This window comes from Lepisosteus platostomus, chromosome 1 (genome assembly GCF_059453375.1).
Source record: "Lepisosteus platostomus isolate fLepPlt1 chromosome 1, fLepPlt1.hap1, whole genome shotgun sequence".
In the NCBI taxonomy this organism is placed as follows: domain Eukaryota; kingdom Metazoa; phylum Chordata; class Actinopteri; order Semionotiformes; family Lepisosteidae; genus Lepisosteus; species Lepisosteus platostomus.
Genome location: NC_142611.1, coordinates 78,055,637 through 78,074,136, shown reverse-complemented (window position 1 = coordinate 78,074,136; position 18,500 = coordinate 78,055,637). Strand labels below are relative to the sequence as shown.

The 18,500-nt window shown below is 41.2% G+C and overlaps 1 protein-coding gene across 1 annotated transcript; it reads left to right on the top strand.

The window, feature by feature from the left end:
• Positions 1 to 5,029: 5,029 nt before the first annotated feature.
• On the top strand, positions 5,030 to 17,924 carry tacc3 (transforming, acidic coiled-coil containing protein 3). The gene is made up of 17 exons (XM_088638187.1): positions 5,030 to 5,151; positions 6,853 to 7,018; positions 7,151 to 7,302; positions 8,721 to 8,773; positions 8,924 to 10,196; positions 10,898 to 10,943; positions 11,401 to 11,584; positions 11,855 to 11,913; positions 12,411 to 12,544; positions 12,729 to 12,819; positions 13,931 to 14,083; positions 14,889 to 14,965; positions 15,046 to 15,089; positions 15,413 to 15,573; positions 15,923 to 16,029; positions 16,328 to 16,448; positions 17,745 to 17,924. The coding sequence occupies exons 2-17, from the start codon at positions 6,854 to 6,856 to the stop codon at positions 17,808 to 17,810; spliced, it is 2,886 nt and encodes a 961-aa protein (XP_088494313.1). The 5' UTR covers positions 5,030 to 5,151; position 6,853; the 3' UTR covers positions 17,811 to 17,924.
• The last annotated feature ends 576 nt before the right edge of the window (positions 17,925 to 18,500 follow it).

Sequence of the window (18,500 nt, the reverse complement as noted above, 5' to 3'; positions counted from 1 at the left end):
TTCTTCCAAGAACTGCACTCTGCTTCTTAACAGCACTCCTCGACTACTTTCTTCGGCTATGCTCCGGATGTCCTTTTTTAAAAGGGCGATATCCTCGAGCACATCGAAGCCACTGTGCAGCATCGTGTAGAGACGCTGCAGCTGCCTCTGTTTCCTGGCTAGCACTCCTCTCCGTCTGGCAGCAGCCTTCCTTCCCTCAGCCATGAAAAAGGCCTTTGTCCTCACCTTCACCTCCTCCCACCACTCTCCTACTGACCCGTACAGACACTGCAAGGACAGCCACTGTGATAGTTTCTCCTTGTAGCGGGATACTACCCCCTCGTTCTCTAGCAGCTTTGTGTTGAGTTTCCAGAGGCCTGGGCCAAAGACAGTCCCGCCCTGGAGTTCCACTCTACACCCTAAAGCCTGATGATCTGAGAAGAAGACAGGCTGAAGAGTGACCCCAACAACTTTCACTCTCTCTGAGACAAAGCAATAGTCAATTCTGGAGCTGCTATTCCTCCCTGACCATGTATATCCTGCTGTTGTGGGATATATACATCTATATGTGTCTGAGAGTTTAAAGTCTTGAACTAAGTTTTGCAGGGCCAGTGAGCTGGAATCCAATTTTATCGGCGAGCTAGACTGCCTGTCTGTGTGCTCTAAGATACAATTAAAATCCCCTCCCACTATCACGTCTGTGCTGCATAACAATAGGGGGGAGAGTGCCTTGAGTAGCTCCACCCTTCCTCCTACGTCAGTAGGGCAATACACATTGATTAGCCGCAGGTTAACGGTCCCCCATTCCACATCCACACACAGCAACCTGCCATCTATGACCCTCTGAATACTTTTCAATTTGAAAGCCCATCCTTTGAAAAGAATGGCCACGCCAGAGGCTCTGTTGTTATTGTCCCCTGACCAAACAGAAGGCCCTTTATCCCACCTATCTTCAAAACTTTTATACCTCTCTTGATAGGCTAAAGCACACTCCTGCAACATCAACACATCTCCCTCTCTCTGCTGGAGGTAATCAAAGACAGACTGGCATTTAACTCTGTCATTGATACCTCTTGTGTTAAGAGAAATTATGTTAAGAGCCATATTACATAAGAAAGTGGAACCAGTCTTTACAAAACACATTTCTCTTCGGTCTCACCTGTTACCTTTTTCTTTTTCTTTTTCTTCTTACCAATTTCCTGCCAGCCATCCTCTGAATGAGCCTTCATCAGGGTGGCAGCAGTAAAAGCGTTCACAGAGTCCATTTCAAGGAAGGGGGTAGAGGGAGGGGTGGAGAGGTTCCAGCTGTCCCCATCGCCATGCTCTCCTTCCTCCTCGCTCGGGGAGAAAACAGAGTCATTTTTTCTTTTCCTCAAGTCCAGCTCCTGGGAGCACTGAGGGGAAAGGGGTGCAGCCGATGCACCAGTCTCCTCTTCCCCCTCACCCACCAGCTGCTGCAGATCCTCCGTGATGGACTGGATGGAGGAGAGGAGGGCATCTGTAGCACTTGCAGAGTCTGAGAAAAGCAGCTCCGCTGAATCCTGGGTATCCTCGCTGGACCCGCTCCACCGGGGGGCCCCACACTGGCCCTCGTTCTGAGGAGCAGGAGTGGGGGAGGGGTCCTCGCTGTTCTCGGGGGTTTTCAAACCCTCGTGCTTGTCTGGTGCAGTCTGCGGTTGTGGGGGGGTAGTGGATTTCTCTTCCACCAGCCCCGGAGCCACAGCAGGACTGATCCTGGCTGGAGGCTGAGAGTCTTTGTCCAACAAGGGTTCTTTGTTTGACTTGTTGTTTGCTTTGGATTTTCGGGCCGGTTTGGCTGAAACAAGCACTGCCTCATCCTTTCTCATTTTGAGTTTATTGGCGTAGGCGTGAGGGCAGTTCTTAAAAACGTGTCCTTCCGAGCCACATAAATTGCACTTTGGCAGCATTGAACAGTCAGAGGCTAAATGTCCCTGTTTGCCACAGGTCTTGCAGCATTTCACAGTGCAGGACGATGCCAGATGTCCCACAGCACCACAGCGCCGACACACCTTTGGTTGTCCCACATAAAAAACATAGCCATTGCAGGCGCCCAGCCGGATTGTAGAGGGCAGGTGCCTTAAGCCTCCATTTACGCTGTCCGGTAGCAAGCGAACCTCGAATTTCCTTGCTCCTGTTTTTATACCGTCAACATCTCTAACCTCAGTTCCATGGTGGACGGTGCAGTACTGGTTAAGCCAGGTGTGAATGTCCTCCGTCTTTGCCAGTTCCGAGAACATAACAACATGCACCGTTTTCCTCTCTCTCTGTGTCAGAGGCTGCAAATTGATCTTCTCAAGGGCAGGAACTTTCCCTCTTTTTGCCTCAAACACATCCACGCATTGTTCAAACAGAGAAAGAATGCTTTCTGACCCGGGAGAGCGAAGATGAAATCCAAGTGCCGAGGTTCAAAGCCAAGTATCAAGGTATCTCCCCTGCCATCTCAGTAGGACAATTGATTAGACGTTGATTAGATGCTGGTTAATGGTTCCCCAATCAACACACAGTCACCTGCCAAAACGTTTTTGCATACCTCAGCTTGCTCTCCATGAGACACAGACATGAGGAGAAGCTTGGGGTTAGATAGCAGGGTCAGCCATTGTACAGAACCCCTGGAGCAGCTGGGGCCCAATGGGGTAGGATTCCTCTGCCAGCCCCGGGATTTTACCTTCCAGCCACAGGTGCAGATCCTTAGCCACAATGTCACCACTCAATTCAAGAAGTTTTGTTGGCATGACCAATAAATAAATCACTGTTGCCACATCATATATAATCAACATAAGATCTACAGACATTTACAATATAGAGACATCATAATACATTTACATACAAATATATGGAGCATTATTGGAGCCATCTACCATTCTCATCTATCACTCCTAGACTGGGAGAGCACGGATACATTTTGGAAACTGTGGTTCATACCCAAGCTCTCTTTGATGTATGTGTCTGCTGAACTGCATGTTGTCCATAATAAGACAATCCAGGAGCTCAAAGCACCCTGCATCCCTATGACTTCCAACACCTTTCATTTTCTAAAGCTCTGGGGAAAAGTACTACGGCTTGTTGCCAACAGCACTATAGAGAAAGGCACTTCTCCATCAGCTATGTGATCATGGTATCGACCCTCTCAGTGTACAATCATTACCTTTGACAATCTGTTTGCAAGGCAAGGTGTTGTCAGGTCCTGGTGTTCTTTTTATATACTTCTATTTCATTTATTCATACTCTGTCTTGTAACACTATCTCAAAGATGATCTAAAACAATGAGTAGATGAGCACACTGAATTTAACAATGATGTTTTTAGTAGAAGATGAAAGGGCACTTGTGTGCTGGCTTGGTATAACTCATTAATCAGTGGATCTCATCCAGCACTGTTCCAGCTGTCCTTTTAGTTTGTTCCATGCTGCGACCACTCTTTGTGCTTTTCTTTCACGTTGAATTTAATGGAGATCTCCTGAGCTCCCCTCTGTACTTTATTTTGTGTTTAAATGCTTCTGCTGAAGAAATGTATTGCAACAGGCCAAGTAGGGCTTTACATGTGTGAAATTCAGTGATTACACCTGTGAATTAAGTTCTGGATTCATCATCCCACTTAAAAAAAACTGTTTTGAGAGTATGTCTGAGAGTAAAGCCCAGAGTTACATCTCCCTGTGATCAAATCCCTTTCCAGTAGTGATCTTAACTAGAAGTGATATAAATTGCTTATTTTTTCTCTAAACTTGTCCCTGTCCTAACTTAGTTCAACTTAGTTGGTTTGTTGGACACAGACAGTCCGAGCTCTGTGGATATTTGGATACTTCCTTAGGCACACGGATCAGCAATCTTCACCTGTGAATTCTAATGTATGGCATTGTTCCAAGTTAAATGAACCAGTGCCTTTACCAATCATGGCCTCCTAATAACCCCCATCTATGAACTGGCTTCATCTCTGTTCTCTTCCACAAGAGCTCCTGTGTGGTGAGTGTACTGTGAGCGCAGTATGGGCTGCTGTCGCATCATCCCATCAATCAGCCTGTATAAACCTATGCACATTTTGCACATATTTTATTGCTTTTACAGTGACTATGATCATCACATTTTGCACACACCTATGCATTTATTTTTTATTTTTGTTGTCTTTTGTTTTATAACTATTCTTATGTCTGTTTTTGCTTGTCTTGGGCTGGACTGCTGTAACACATCAATTTCACTACGGGATTAATAAAGTATTATCTATCTATCATCCAGGTGCGGCTGCAGACTGGTGGTGGAGGAGAGTCCCCATTACCTGTAAAACACTTTGAGTGGAGTGTCCAGAAAAGAGCTATATAAGTATAAGGAATTATTATGATTTCCCTTTTTAATATGTCCTGTTTAACAGAATATCGTTTTAAAAAATTCACAAAAGGCACTAAAACTGAAACGAGAGTGACCACAAAATCCTTTGCCCACAATTTTGTTTGATGTGGTTCTAATGACGTTTTCCCGTTTTGTTTTAGGATCTGCTGGTATCATTACAGTAGACCAGACACCCTCTTGTTTTTTTTTTCTGCCGGAGGAGAGGAAACTACCACTGCCAGTGTAAAAGTGTTACTGATCACAGAGACATGGAGATGTATCAGATGAAACCAGCCCTCGTTGTATAATTCGGCTTCACTTTTCCCGGGATGAAACTCGGTTTGGTGGCAGTAACACTAATGCTGACCACACATTCACGGAAAAAAAAACCTTTAGCGCTGCTCAGGACACGTGCATCGTACATTTGCACTGTCGACATATACACACTTCTGTCAATCAATGGCACAACGAATTCAGAGACTGATTATATGTCATCAACAAGCTCAGAAAAACACAGCTTCCGCTGACACAATCCTCCTCTTTAACTAGTAACACAGCGCTCGAGCTCGTCGTTTCTCCATCCTATTGGGTTATTCGGCAATCAATCATGGTGACGTACCCTTATCTCGCAGCTCCGTCTGTCCTCAGTCGCCATTGGCTGGTTTGTCTTAAAAAAACCACCCATTTGCTGACGTACTCTCTTTTCCGATTGGCTGCTGGCCTCGGTTTAAATTTAAAATGTACTGGGCGGTTTGCAGCGCTTGAACGTCAGGTACAGACTTGAGTGTGAAGAAAGCTGTTCGTGTTTGATGCTGTTTTACTCGTCGTTCGAGGTACGTATGAGTTTGTGCCGGGCTTTAGAAGTAATTGTTGCATGTTTCGGCGCTTTTTATTTTTGATGGAAATCGTCTCTTGGCAGACAGCGGGGTTACGGGGAGAATCGCAGCTTTCTTGGTAGTTGTGTTTTGGATTTTGCGCCTGTAAGGGAAAACGGAAAATTATCTGTCGGCCAGGTTTCACCGGGTAAGCCGCAGTACGTCTTCACTTTCGAGCTGCTTTATTCGTGATGGGACGGATGAATTGCGGCGTTGCTGTGATGCGGGTCAGCCGAAAGACAGTTCATGTGTGCGGGTGTGAGGCCGTGTTCACTCGCGGCTGCCTGCTTCAATGGCTGGATAAGTCATGATGGTGTCATTAAGTGTTGCTAAATCACTGAACGCAACGCCGAACTGCAGGCCTGTTTGTGACAATCAGACTTCTTGGAGGAAAGCTGTCACCTGGGTGAGTTTTTAGAAATTGCCAGTTACGTGTGAATCTCTCTTTAGTCTGTCGAAGCCCGTTTTTCAAGTTCAAGACGCGGTCTATCGCCTGAACCCACAGTACAGGCGATAACGTCTTTGTTGCTCATCTTTGCTAATGATCGATGAGGATGTAATAAAATCAGATGATCGCTGCATCCTTTCGGCTCAGTTCCGGGAAACGTGCATGGAACTTGCTTTCTTGTCCTCACATGTTTAAACGGGGCTGGGAGGTCCTCTCTATGCGGTGACGTAATCTTGCGAAGTACAGACTGTCGGTGAGAGAGAGATAATTCGTCTTTCTTTTTATGTCGTGAATGGGTTTTATGCCTGTGCTATTTGAATTCAACCACAGGTCCTAGAGTTGGACTTTTATCGTTTCTGGCTTCTGATAGCCCCTCCCGCAAGATAACATCTTTGTGTTTAAAATGGTAAATCTTCAGACACGATAGGGACACGTTCTTTGTCACCTACAATAAAAGAGCCAAGTGAAAAATCAGTGCTTTCCAGTATGGTCACATGGGCTGTATCTCAAGGTTTCTGGAACATGTCATTCCGCCTCTGCTTGGGAGTCTTGTTTCTTGTTCTGGTCTTGTGATGACACTGCCATAATGAAATTCATTGTTTTGGTTGGACTACAGGACTGGAAGCTGCTGTGTTTCAGCCTGTGTTGCTGTGTGTGGCCAGTGGTTTTATAGTCATGGAATGCACTGTTTCCTAAACATCAGTAAATAAGTTGAGCATTTACACAATGTTTAGTACATACTAGATTAGTGCTGCAGTGGTTGCCTTCAAAGAGGTTTAAGGATTTATATCTTTTCACAAGAAATCTGGGAAACTGTTTTTTGCTCTGTCACACATTTAGTGAGGTCAAACTGCATGTGATTCTTTTTAAAAAAATCCCAAATTCTTAATTCAGTATGGAAAATGACACCCGGCACTCTACTCCTGACTTGTATGTAGTTTTTGTTTTAAAATTCAAACATATACTGTACATAATCCAGTTGATGAGGGCTGAAAACAATGAGTGGACCGAATCATGTCCACTGTGTAGTAACTAAAGGTACAGTGAATTTGTGCTGAAGGTGAGTGGTATAGTGGATATGAAGTGGTATTGACAGTGGAGTCATGCTGAGTGTGCTTTTCCAAATTGGTCTCCACTGTTATCTGCCAGCCCAGCTGTGGAGCTGGCACTCTGGGCGTGGCCTGTCACTCACACTGGCTGTCTGCTCGCAGGATGAGTGTGGTTGCCGTGAACGATGAAAACTTTGGCGTGGATCCTGCACGAAGCTGCATCAGTTTGGAGACTTGCGATATCCTGCAGCCCACGGGAAGACCCTCCATCTTGCGCCAGTCCCAAAAGGAAAACATGCCTCCTAAAAGCTTGGCAAAGGGAGTGAAGGTATAGAACTTCTGAACTGTGTAAAACGCGATCCTCTTTCCAAATGAGCTCCGTTGGATCTTTTTAATTACGCCCTTGAACACCTGTGTTGGAGAAGATGGGTACAGTTGCCACGTCTCCCTTTTGTTTCAGGTCTGTTTTCAGACGCCCTTGCGAGACCCTGTGACGCGCAAGATTGTCTCGTCAAACAAGGGAAGCCAGGTGGAGCGTGCTGATGGTCTGGATGATTGCACCAAGGCTATGGAAACTCTTTCCCTGGAAAACCACCCTGCTGACATCACAGGGTGAGCTGCTGATGTGGGTTTGCGTTTGGTAGAACAGGAATCCACCAGTATTCTTACTCTTTATACCTGCTGCCACTGTTTTTTTTTTCTGTGCTTCCTGAGGGGAGAGGAAGGGATAGGCCAAGGTGTGCTTGCCCAAGAGCTGTGCCCTAGAGTAATACTGTGTATGAGAGGTCACAAAGGAAGAGTCTGGCAAATGTTGAGTTTACCTGGACTTTTTGTGCCCAAGCCTACTGAAATAGGACACTCTTTTGAGCTCTCAATACTTATTTGAAGACTGTAGAAGTTGTAGTCACTCTAATTCTTCATTTTACTGTGCTTTTTAGGTTTATTTTCTGAGCAAGGATTTTGGGACCAGGAGTCCTTTCCCTTTTTGCCTTACTTTGCAGGAGTCTCCTGCTTGTTTTGAAGTCTGAAATCTGAAATATTTTGCAGAAAAATTACAAAGTCGGCGTTGCATCTTACTTCTTGGGTAAAATTGTAGTGTTGTATGTTTTAAACCACTTTAATTTCAAGGTTTAGACTTTACATGTTTGGATATGCCCATTTAACTGCATGACATTTAGGTCAGTGTTCTTGAATGTTAATACCTTTATATACCAGAAGTGGTGAATTTGACCTATTAGCATTTTAATGATTTTTTTAAGACCAGTTGCTAGGCTTATCCATCTGGCTGTAACAAAAGGAGAACTGATGATTGTGGCAGAGGAGGAGCTGAGAAAAGGCCAGGGTTTGTTGTGAGCATTTTGCTTGAGGAAGCAACAGTGTGTGTTTAGAAGTAAATGAAACAGTTTTCCAAGAGGTTGAGACCTGTGTAAACTTGGTTATAAGAATAATTGCTGTTTTGGTGTGTGAGATGGGCTTTATGGAGTGAGGCCTTTGTTAGAGGTGGTAAAATTAGTCTAAAATTCGCATCTGATATCTCATGAGCAGGCATTTTTAATGTTTTCTATGTACTTTGTTGTGTGAGCTCTGGATAGTGAGTCTTTTTCACTGTTTACTGGAGGTGAGTATCTCCATATAGAAATTGAATCTGAGTAAAATTGGCCATTGTTAAGTAATATGAGGCTTGCTTGAGTTTTTTTTTCAGATCAGTTTTGTTTCCTTCAGGACAACTTCAGATTGGTTATTGGAGGCAGTCTTGATAAATTTTGTCCTTCCTTGTTGAGCCATGCATCCTTAATTCTGTTCCCAGACCACCACCAGTGGTCCACGGACCACACTTTGAGAACCACTGTAATAAAACACTAAGCAAAATGTTATAATATAAAATAATAGAGTAATAGCAAATTAATAAGTGAATCAGCACATGGAGACTGAGCAGCTGGATCTTGAATGCTGTCCATGTGCAATGCAAATGAGCAAGGGTTTTTCAAACAGCTGATGGCATTTTTTCCCCCAATTTCTTTTGCTTACAGTGCTTCATGTTTGGAATCCAAAGAAGTGGCTTCATTTGATGAACCCATGTCAGGTAATATGAAAACATCACAGTTTTATGGAAAGACTGTTTTCCTTAATTTCTCATTTTGTTTTGGCCATCAATGAACTTTATTTCATATAGCACCTTTTAATATGCTTCTAAATTCTAATCTCTCTGCCTTTTTTTTCTTTTTCAATGTAGATGGAAATGGATTCAACATGACTGATGTTCATTTTCCCGATGATGGGATAAGAATTGAAAGCAAAGGAGAATACAGTATTGATTTTGACCATCTTGATGCAATTAATCCTTTTAAAAGCTCAAGTCAGGTTGGGAATTCCCCAGTTAAGGCTATGAATACAGTGGAAACCCCAGCTCAGATGGCAGTCAGTCCAGAGAGGGGTGTGTCAGAGATCACATCTGCGGATGACTCCATGTCAACCACACTTCCAATTTCTCTATCAATGGATAATTCGGATGCTGGACTGAAGACCGAAGTGGTTAACAGTCCTGTTGTAATTAAAGCAAGGGATGCGTCCAGTTTTGATATACCAGAAGATGCCAAAAATGAGTCGGATGATATTGTACTCAAGGCAGATGACATTCTGGACAACTTGGACCACACTGCCCCTCTTTCATCTTCACTGACTCTACAGAACTCCCCACTCCCAGCTAAAGGCTCCTATGCTGTTGATTTCGATAGTCTGGATTCCATCAATCCTTTCAAGACTGGAGGCTCAAAGCTCCAAAACTCTCCTGTCTGTGGATTGAGCCAGCCCAGTACCACTTCCGCACTTACTACAGAGGTGCCTCAGAGGCTGGATTTGAACCAGTCTGCTGCAGAACCTCTGAAGTGTGGACTGGCTGAGGATGTCTTGGAGTTGGGTTTGATCCCAGACTCCTTCAGTAAAGAAGGTGCCAAGCCACCATTGCAAGAAACCCCTGGGCCTGAGGTCAGCACCACCGTCACCACAGCCTCTTTAATAAAGGATGACCCTCCTAGAAGTGATGCTGACAAGCCAACTGCTAACGCCCCTCCACAGCTGAAGGATGGACCAGTGAAGCTGGAGTTTAACTTTGACGACGGACAGGTCAAGTGTAAGCCGCCTCCGAAGAAGTTGGGGAAGAGGCCAGCTGGTGCCAAGCCCATGCTGAAAAACGCAGTTGCAGCAGATGGAAAACGCACCCAGACCAAACCCTTACCAGAAGACAGCAAGCCTGCTGAAGCTGACATTCCCATTCCTAAAGCATCCTACAACTTTGATTTCGATACGTTCGATGATCCCAGTTTTAACCCCTTTGGGATGGGTTCAAAAATCGGTAATTCTCCAAAACGTCCATCCAAGTTGGACAGTAGGTGTGAGGTTGGCATGGTGCAAGAGACTGCTTCCGAGGCTGCAGTTTCCCAGCCGACCGTGCCAGAGGAAAAGCCTGGAGAAGACGAAGTTGGTGGTTCCAGAGGGACTCTATCATTGTATGTATCGGAATCCTAAGCTCTTATACTGGATTGGACCCTTTAACCTTGGGTTATGAATATTAAGCTATGTATTTTAATTTGGGACACAAGTTAGTCTCTTTGCATCTAGCTTCCATATGTGCAGTAGTACAGGCTGGTTTAACAAACTTAACACTGCTATTCAGACATTTGTGATTCCTAGTTTAAACAGTTAATGCATTTGAATTTGTCATTAGGTCTAGGTCTTTAAAAATCTGATGCATGATTATTTAGCACATTTTTCTTGTCTTAAAAGATTTATTTAAGTATATGTACTTCTCTGAACTAATTCCAGAGCAGAAATATTGATTTTTATGAGACCCTTTTTTTAGCATGCCTATATTTAAGTGTTGAAAAGCAGTGGTGCATGATGATTCATCTTGTGAAAGCAGTCATTTGTCTTGAGAGTACAAAAGTCACTCCTGCCAGGAGTATTACAGTACACTGACTTGAGTTTTTTTTTTAATTTGAGGTTCTTAAATTGTTTAGAACAATACAAAACATGCTCATCTTATGTTGTGATCGCTTGGATTGAATTGTTCTCAATTTAGTTTTAAAAATCGGCAGGTAAGCATGTTATCTAGATTCCAACAATGGAATAAATGTAATTATTTCACATAGAAACTAGCCGATTTGAATTGAAAAGTTTCAGTTTTTTTATCCTTATTTTTCCCCCCCAGGACTGAGGTGAAATCTACCGTTATGCAGGACTCTTCAACAAACAAAGTAAGAATTGATTGGGTATTTTGTAACTTACTGTGCTTAGCAAATTGACTGTACATTGCTTTAAATTATAGCCTACATAAGGCTCAAGACCTGATGCTACCAAATCGTCGACACTTTCTGCTACCTTCCTTGGCTCTTGGGATCAGAGAGCTGCAGAATGAGCCGTGTATTGTGTACTGCTTGAATTCAAGTGTTGGACCTTGCAGTGGTCCCTCGTGATCAATTTTTAAAGCCTGTTTCAGTTTAAATGCCTAAGTTTCAGTTCCAACATGTGTGAAATTCTTAGTTATTAGTAATTCATTGCACAAAACTAAATTAGTTGCTTGTTCTGTTGTAAAAGAGGTATTATTGATGTAGTGTTGTATCTGCAGTGAAGACAATGGGGACCCTATAGAACTTGCAAAAATGAATTTTGTTGTGGAAAGATTAGATTTTTAGGGATATTTTTTTTTTCCAGACCGAGACTTTTGAACTGTGCGATAATGGTGGCAGTGCCAAAGAGAGAGAGCCTATAGCCATTTCTGAGAATCTGTCCGAAGAGTGTCCTAGAAGCCTGACGGAATCGGCGCAGAATGCAACAAATACCATCACGTCAAATTCGGAGTTGGCATGCAATGAGATATTTATGTCGGGGACAGAATGTAAGACTTTTTTAGATAACTCTTATTGGATTTGTAAGACTATTCCAACTACAGTTGCAGAATTTAGTAAATAATTTAGTTCCATAATTTGTTTACTTTAATCTTTTTATATTAAGATGCAGTTGAATGTTTAGTGATGTGTTAAGCTTAAACCCCAGTTTTGCTGTATTTTCAGCCTAATATATTGTTAATATAGATAATAGAAATATGATGCAGGCGTTGCATGGATATTATAAGGTCCATACTTAATTAAAACATTTTCTTTTCCAGTTCTTTCTGGAGGATTTGATGACCCAATTGATTATCTGGAGCAATTTGGGTCATCTACAGTAAGTATGTTCACCGGAGAACAGATTTTAAATTGTGGGTAGACTGTTCTTAGTGTGCTCACAATTAGTGTTTATAAGGCTTGCCTTCATTACTTGCAAAACTGAAGTTCATATCAAGGAACGACTTCAACATTGGACTTTACATGAATGAACCTTTTGGTGTACCCAAATTAGCCGAGTTATTATACTTGAACATGCAGAAAAGTGGGTGCAATTAACTTATTATTTTTTGTAGAGTCCACTTTTGTTTTTTTCCATCTCGGGTCTAAAATCTCAGAATCGGAATGTGTTGAAAACAAATTTTGTTTGCTTTTTCTAATACGCTAGTGACAGGATATTTTAAATGCACAAACCTTTTGTGGTTTTTGCCTTGCATTACACTGGTAATTCAGGTGCTGAAATGGTAAAAGTTTGAAAATTGAAACACTAGTTAATGAGTTGAGACTGTGGTGATATGCATCAATATTTTATTGTGATTTTTTTTTTTCCCCATTCAGTTCAAAGAATCAGCCTTGAGGAAGCAGTCGCTGTACCTGAAGTTTGACCCTTTGCTCAGAGAGAGCCCCCAGAAATCTGCTCCCCGATTTGCAGAAATGAGCGGAGTTCAACTCCCACTTCCTCTTGCGTCTCGGTACGGATCTTCCTGTTTGAAGCACAAACAGCTTAAATGGGTGATCTGTGCTCAATAAGCAAGCAAAAGTCTTTTCGTCTCTATTCAAACTCTTTCAATGTCAAGATCCAAAACAAGGCTGTTGAGGAATTCTTTGCATTCTTTTACACCTACTCAGTGGATTAAAGCGGTGTTTGGTTTGCAGGATGGAGGCACTTAAGGCTGGAGCTGAGAGCATGCAGAAGACTGAAGACAAGCACGAAGGACTCAGCTTTCTTGAAAGCTTCCCAACAGCAGTAAGTGTTCTTGAACATTCAGATGCTCATCTTTCTTAGGATAAATTTAGTTCTGTCCCAGAATGAGCTATGGGAAATAAGCTGCAGGAAAACCTGAGTTGGTGGATAACGTAAAGTGTGATTACATTTTGGCTGCCTTGACTTGTGGCTTCTTGCATGCAGCTTTAGTTTTCTATTGTTTTTTTTCTGCTTCAGTAGGGTGCTTAAATACCTTTTCTGGCAAAAGAACAGCAGTGATGTTGCAGTATGGCTGTGTATTCATGTGTGAAGCACAGTTACATCGTTTCCTTGGCTCGTGATCTGCATTATTTAATTTGGGAGTTCTGATCTCATAAAGTACTTTTTTGACAGAGTGTAGACCTGTAAGAACTCATCTGCTTTGAGTATCTGGTGAAAGTTTAACTTTGTCAGTGGCAAGCCTGTGAACGAATCTTACACTAGCTGATCTCTTCAGGTTGTGAATGTTTTCTCCCACTAAGGCTGACTCTCTAGCAGCCTTGTGCAATCTAAATGTTTCTGCAAGTGCTCATAGTAATGTTGCAGTAACTGAACTATCTGAAGTATCTTCTTTACAAAATGCACTCTCAGTCTTACTACACAGTCATGTTCTTGCTGTTATGTCTGTAACTAGATGTCTTAAACTGCCAATAACAAGTTTTTTTTAATGTCAAGTTTTTAACTGGAAAGTCTAAAGACAATGGGTATGGTAAGCCCTAGTTCTTCAGTGTAGAACTTTTTAGAAGTTTAGGTTGTAGATTGTAAATGTATTTTTTTTTTTAGCTTGAACAATGCTGCAAAGTGAGTGCATTAGATAGAAAGGTAATTGTACCAATGTAGTTCAGGTGGGTAGCTGTGTCAGCATGTGTAGGCTGCAAAGGAACAAGCAATAGGTTTATTCCATGCTGAAGAAGGCTCCAAGGCCAAAATGTTGTGTTTTCTTTCTTCTCTTTTCAGCATGGAATAAACTTACTTGTTCCTTTGTACCAATGTGATCGTTTTAGTCATGGTTTTCAGACAGTTGGCACTTCTGTTTGATTTGAAACTTTTCTGGCAGTTGACCAGTGTTGGTTATAAAGGTGATTTTATTTAGTTCTATGGTTTTTCTTTCTAGGAAGCAGATCTGCTGGCACCCACAGGCCCCAGTGCCTTAGGTTCTTTAGTTCCCGACTTCCCTCTTCCAGGAGCTGGTGAAGATGCCATTTTTGATGTTCTGAAATACAGCCAGAAAGACATGGATGCTGCCATTGAGAGAGTCCGCCTGGAGGTAGAAATCTTTTGGTCGCATTGAAATGCAAAAGTCACGCCCCATCTCGGCAGATTTCTTCTTCTTGTCCAAAGGGACACAACGAAACCAAGTAACTCAACCCTGAGTGGGCTGTTGTGCAATAGCTCAAGTACAACACCACTCCCCTCCCACCTTAAAATGTAACCTAATTTTTATACATCAGAATTTATATATTCAATATTTTTATTTAATTTTATGTAGTACTTTAACATGGGTGTAGCTTGTGGGTTTTGTATCTTTCTGGTTCAGGACTTAAGCCCTTTCATCTCCTTTCAAGTTACGTGTAGTGATAAGGCTGGCTTCACAACAAAGTCTTGCGATCAGCATGTCCCTTTTTGAAAGGTGTTTTTGTTTTCTGGGTGTTTGTGCCTGGCTTATTCAGTAAGTCTTTTGAATAAATTACAATCTGTAGATACTGGATTGATAAAGGTTAATTCCATGCTGAAAATACATGTTAGTGAAGCTGTTTTTTTACTTTTTAGTGTGAAGTTAACCTTTATTAGTTTTTTCCTTTTAGTTGGTTCACAAGCTAAAATTCTAGTATTTTATATACTCTGTATACAGACTTGTTTTATTTTCTTATTTCTACCTAAAGTAAAGAAATGTATCAAAGCTTAATTTTATACCATTAGATTATTGCACAGATAAAATTCTCATTTACTTTACCTGCACCCAGCTTGCCAATCCAGCATCATTTGTTTGGTTTTGGATGAATTTAGTGAAACCACATGGACTGCTACATAGAAGGATGAAAGTAAGGATATCCACTTTCTTTCTCTTTAAGGTGAAGGACAAAGAGTGTGAAATTGCAGAATCGCAGGACAAATATGAAAAATTACGTATAGATTACCAAGAAATGGGGTATGTATGTTCTGTAATATTACTAAATGTTGTAAATGTTTTTAAACCTCCATAAACTGAAGTCTTTTGTTTTTGTTTAGGAAAATCGTGTCTGGTTTTGAAGCAACAGTAGCTCAAATTATGGGTAAGTTCAGTTTTTTTATTTACTATTTAAAGTTAACACTCTAAAGCAGAAGTGCATAACATGGCCCTTCAGTGAATTTAATTTGGCCTGTGGTTTTTTGTGAAAAGCTGATAAAGGACCACCAGCTGAAGGGTTTTTAGAATATATTGAATAAACTGTACTACACTGCCCTCTACTGGAAATTTGCATTCACTATAAACTGTTCAAGGCTAGGGGCTTAGACACCTTTTACCAACAACTGTTTGAAACAGTTGAACATGTTTCTTAATTTGAAGAGTAACTTTAAAGAATAACCTGTGTTGATTTCTGTGTTTTGTTTCCAGATGAAGGCCAGAAGCAGAAGGAAGCTGCTAGTTTAGAAATCGAGAAGGCCCTTCAGGAGAAACAGCAGGTCCTTCTGGACTTGAACTCAATGGAAAAGTCTTTCTCCGACCTCTTTAAGAGGTTTGAGAAGCAGAAAGTAGTGATTGAAGGCTACAGAAAAGTGAGTTGGAAGCTTTCTTGATAAAATAAGTGGGGAAAAACAAGAGGGGTTTCTTCATAAACAGTTCTTCGTAGTTTAAGGTATTATGAAATCTTGGTAAGTATTTTCTTGTGAAGTCATCCTAAATATCACTTTAGTAATTTACGGATTGTGATTGATTTGGTATGTGCTGACCATTTTGTTTTGTATCGGTTCTGTCTCACAAGAAAATTCATTTTGACAGCTTTTGTCTAATATTTGCCGCATACAAGTCAGCATACACAACAGTTCTTCTTAATATAGTCTCTGATGGGTAATGGAAATGGAACAAAAGGATTTAATGACATCTGAAATGTCTTGATGCTTTCAGAATGAAGAAACGCTGAAGAAATGTGCTCAGGACTACTTGGCAAGAATCAAAAAGGAAGAGCAAAGATATCAGACGCTCAAGGCACATGCTGAGGAGAAGATAGGCCTGTAAGTGTTCCTAGGTTCTAATTCTATGGGGATTCTACACAAATTGCTTCAAAACAGCAGTAAACTTCCTCACTTCATAGGTATTCTGGCCCTCGTAATCAGCAATGAGTTGTGGTCTTAATTTGACATTCATTTAGCAGTTTTGTGACAAAAGTAGCTAACACTACCCTTCTGTTCAGCAGAAAGACCACTGGGGTTAGAAACCAAATGAAACATTTCATGAAGTAGTAATGCACCATAAATGTTTTATGTGCTTAATGAATAAGTATCCCGAACAGATGTTTCTGCTTGGTTTTAGTGCCAATGAAGAGATTGCCCAAGTGAGATTAAAGCTGAAGGCGGAAACGGCAGCTTTGCAGGCACAGCTGCGCCGGGAACAGGTGAAAATCCAGTCGTTGGAGAGAAGCCTCGAACAAAAGGTACATCGATCAAAGTTGACTAGTCTGTAACTTCTACCTGCTCAGAGCAAGGTTACCAGGAACATGGGAAAGTGGATATAATCTTTTATCCCTGTACTAGCGTTAAACCTTCAGTCTTAATTGAGGCGAATGAGTTTTGATGTGCATGACTTATTTGGACTGTAAGAGTCTCAGTGGGCTGTTAATTGGAGAGGGCAGTAGAAACTTTCCATAACCTAATGTCTAGTCAATGAGCCACACTTTTTTTTAAACAGCTGAAGGCATTCAGTTCTTTTCATGGGTACTTTAAAAATATTGATTTGCAGTGTTTAAAATTAGCAAGAATTGAGATTTTTATACATCTGACAAAAATGAGAATGCCAATGAATCTAAATGTTATCTCCTAGTACTTCTTGACATTGAGTAGTGTCATAAAATTTGACAGAACCCAAGATGCAACAATGCTGGCAGTCTCTCACCAGAGATGCAAGAGTGTGATGTACATTTTGTTTTAGTGGATGCTCTGACCTTCTTGGCTAAATTGCTAAAAACTTTAAATTTTTTAACTAAATGAGCTAAGAATCTTAACATTTTTCCAAATTTATAAAGCAATATCTTGTCAAAAAAGCCCCAGAGAGAGTTTTGATACTGATTTAGTTGACAGTTGTGTAGATTTAGAGGTTGTATTGTCTAAATCGAAATGTGTACTGTCTGGTCAATCACTTGTTCCATTATGTGAGTAAACAGAAACCAAGTGCACTTAGCCTCAGGAGCTGCTTTTGATCTCAAACTGCCTCAGTGTTGTCCTGCCCACTCCACATAGTACCTTAATACCATGGTTGATGAGGCATCATTTGGATTTGACGCAGATTGTGTAGTAGGACTCATCCCTATCCTCCCAAGTCTGTCGCACTATGGGTTGACAAGCAGTAGTGCCACATTCACCTTCATGCACGGTTTTAAACCTTTTAGCATTACATGTTATGACCCTGATCTAATGTTGCTTGATGTATCTGTGGTCACCACCTCTATAAGACTTCTTGAAGCTTAGGAAAATGAAAGATAAAGAAGTAGACATTTCTGGAAAGATGAGGACTTTTTGCTTGAAGAATCACTTTGACAATCTGAGAATTTGCAACTGATCAGTGCCACTAAAAATATCAATATTAAATGTTTTATTAATCTTTATATTATTATCTCTTAATAAACCTATCCTTCCCAATGAATTCTCCAGTTAGTGCTGGATATCCCATGTGTGCATTAATAGTCATGTTTGCTTTTAAAAATATTTACAATTGTATATTTTTTCTTTCACAGGAAAAAGAGAATGAGGAACTCACCAAGCTTTGTGATGAACTCATAGTGAATGTGCAAAAAACCTGAGATTATTAACATGATTTATTTGTTCTGTTTTCTTTGTCTGATCTATTTGTTTTTATAAATGTTGTAGATAATTCTTTGTTCATAGAAATAAAGCAACAATGCAGGATCCGCTGACTTACTGCTAATGAGTGTTATGTTACTCAGATATTAAACCCGTGGGTCTCTGTAATTTAAAGCAATTTTTTAAACCTCCATTTTCTTCCTGCATCTAATTACTTTCATTTTGCGTGTAAGAACATAAAGATTCAAGAGAAGGTTATTCATCTAGCTAGTTTGGTTACTAGTAAGCACTTGATCCAAAGATCTAATCTTGCCATTTCCTGAAGAAAGCCAGTTACAGGTTTTGACAGCACAGTTGCTTATTCCATATTTCCACAGCGCTTTGTTTAAAGAAGTCCCTTCTGTTCTTGGTTTGAAATACTTTCTCTTGCTTTCTGTGTGCATTTGTTAAGTTTGTGTTTAATCGAGTCCAACTCTTTGTGACTTTAGTGTGCCAGGCCTGTCTGTCAACACCTGCTTCTCTGAGCTCTTGCAAACTCAAATTCATTACTTCAGTAGTACTGTCTTTCCATCTTAACCTCTGCTGCCCCTTCTTTTCCCTTCAATCTTTCCTAACATCAGCCGTCTTCAGTGAATCCTGTCTTTGCATTATATGGCCAAAGTATTTGAGTTCGTTTTACTGTCAATCCT

Coding starts and splice junctions, on each gene's coding strand:
- tacc3 (XM_088638187.1), top strand. CDS start 6,854: ATGAGTGTGGTTGCCGTGAACGATGAAAACTTTGGCGTGGATCCTGCA. Junction 11,585..11,854: donor ATTTATGTCGGGGACAGAAT/GTAAGACTTTTT, acceptor TTTCTTTTCCAG/TTCTTTCTGGAGGATTTGAT. Junction 15,574..15,922: donor TGATTGAAGGCTACAGAAAA/GTGAGTTGGAAG, acceptor TGATGCTTTCAG/AATGAAGAAACGCTGAAGAA.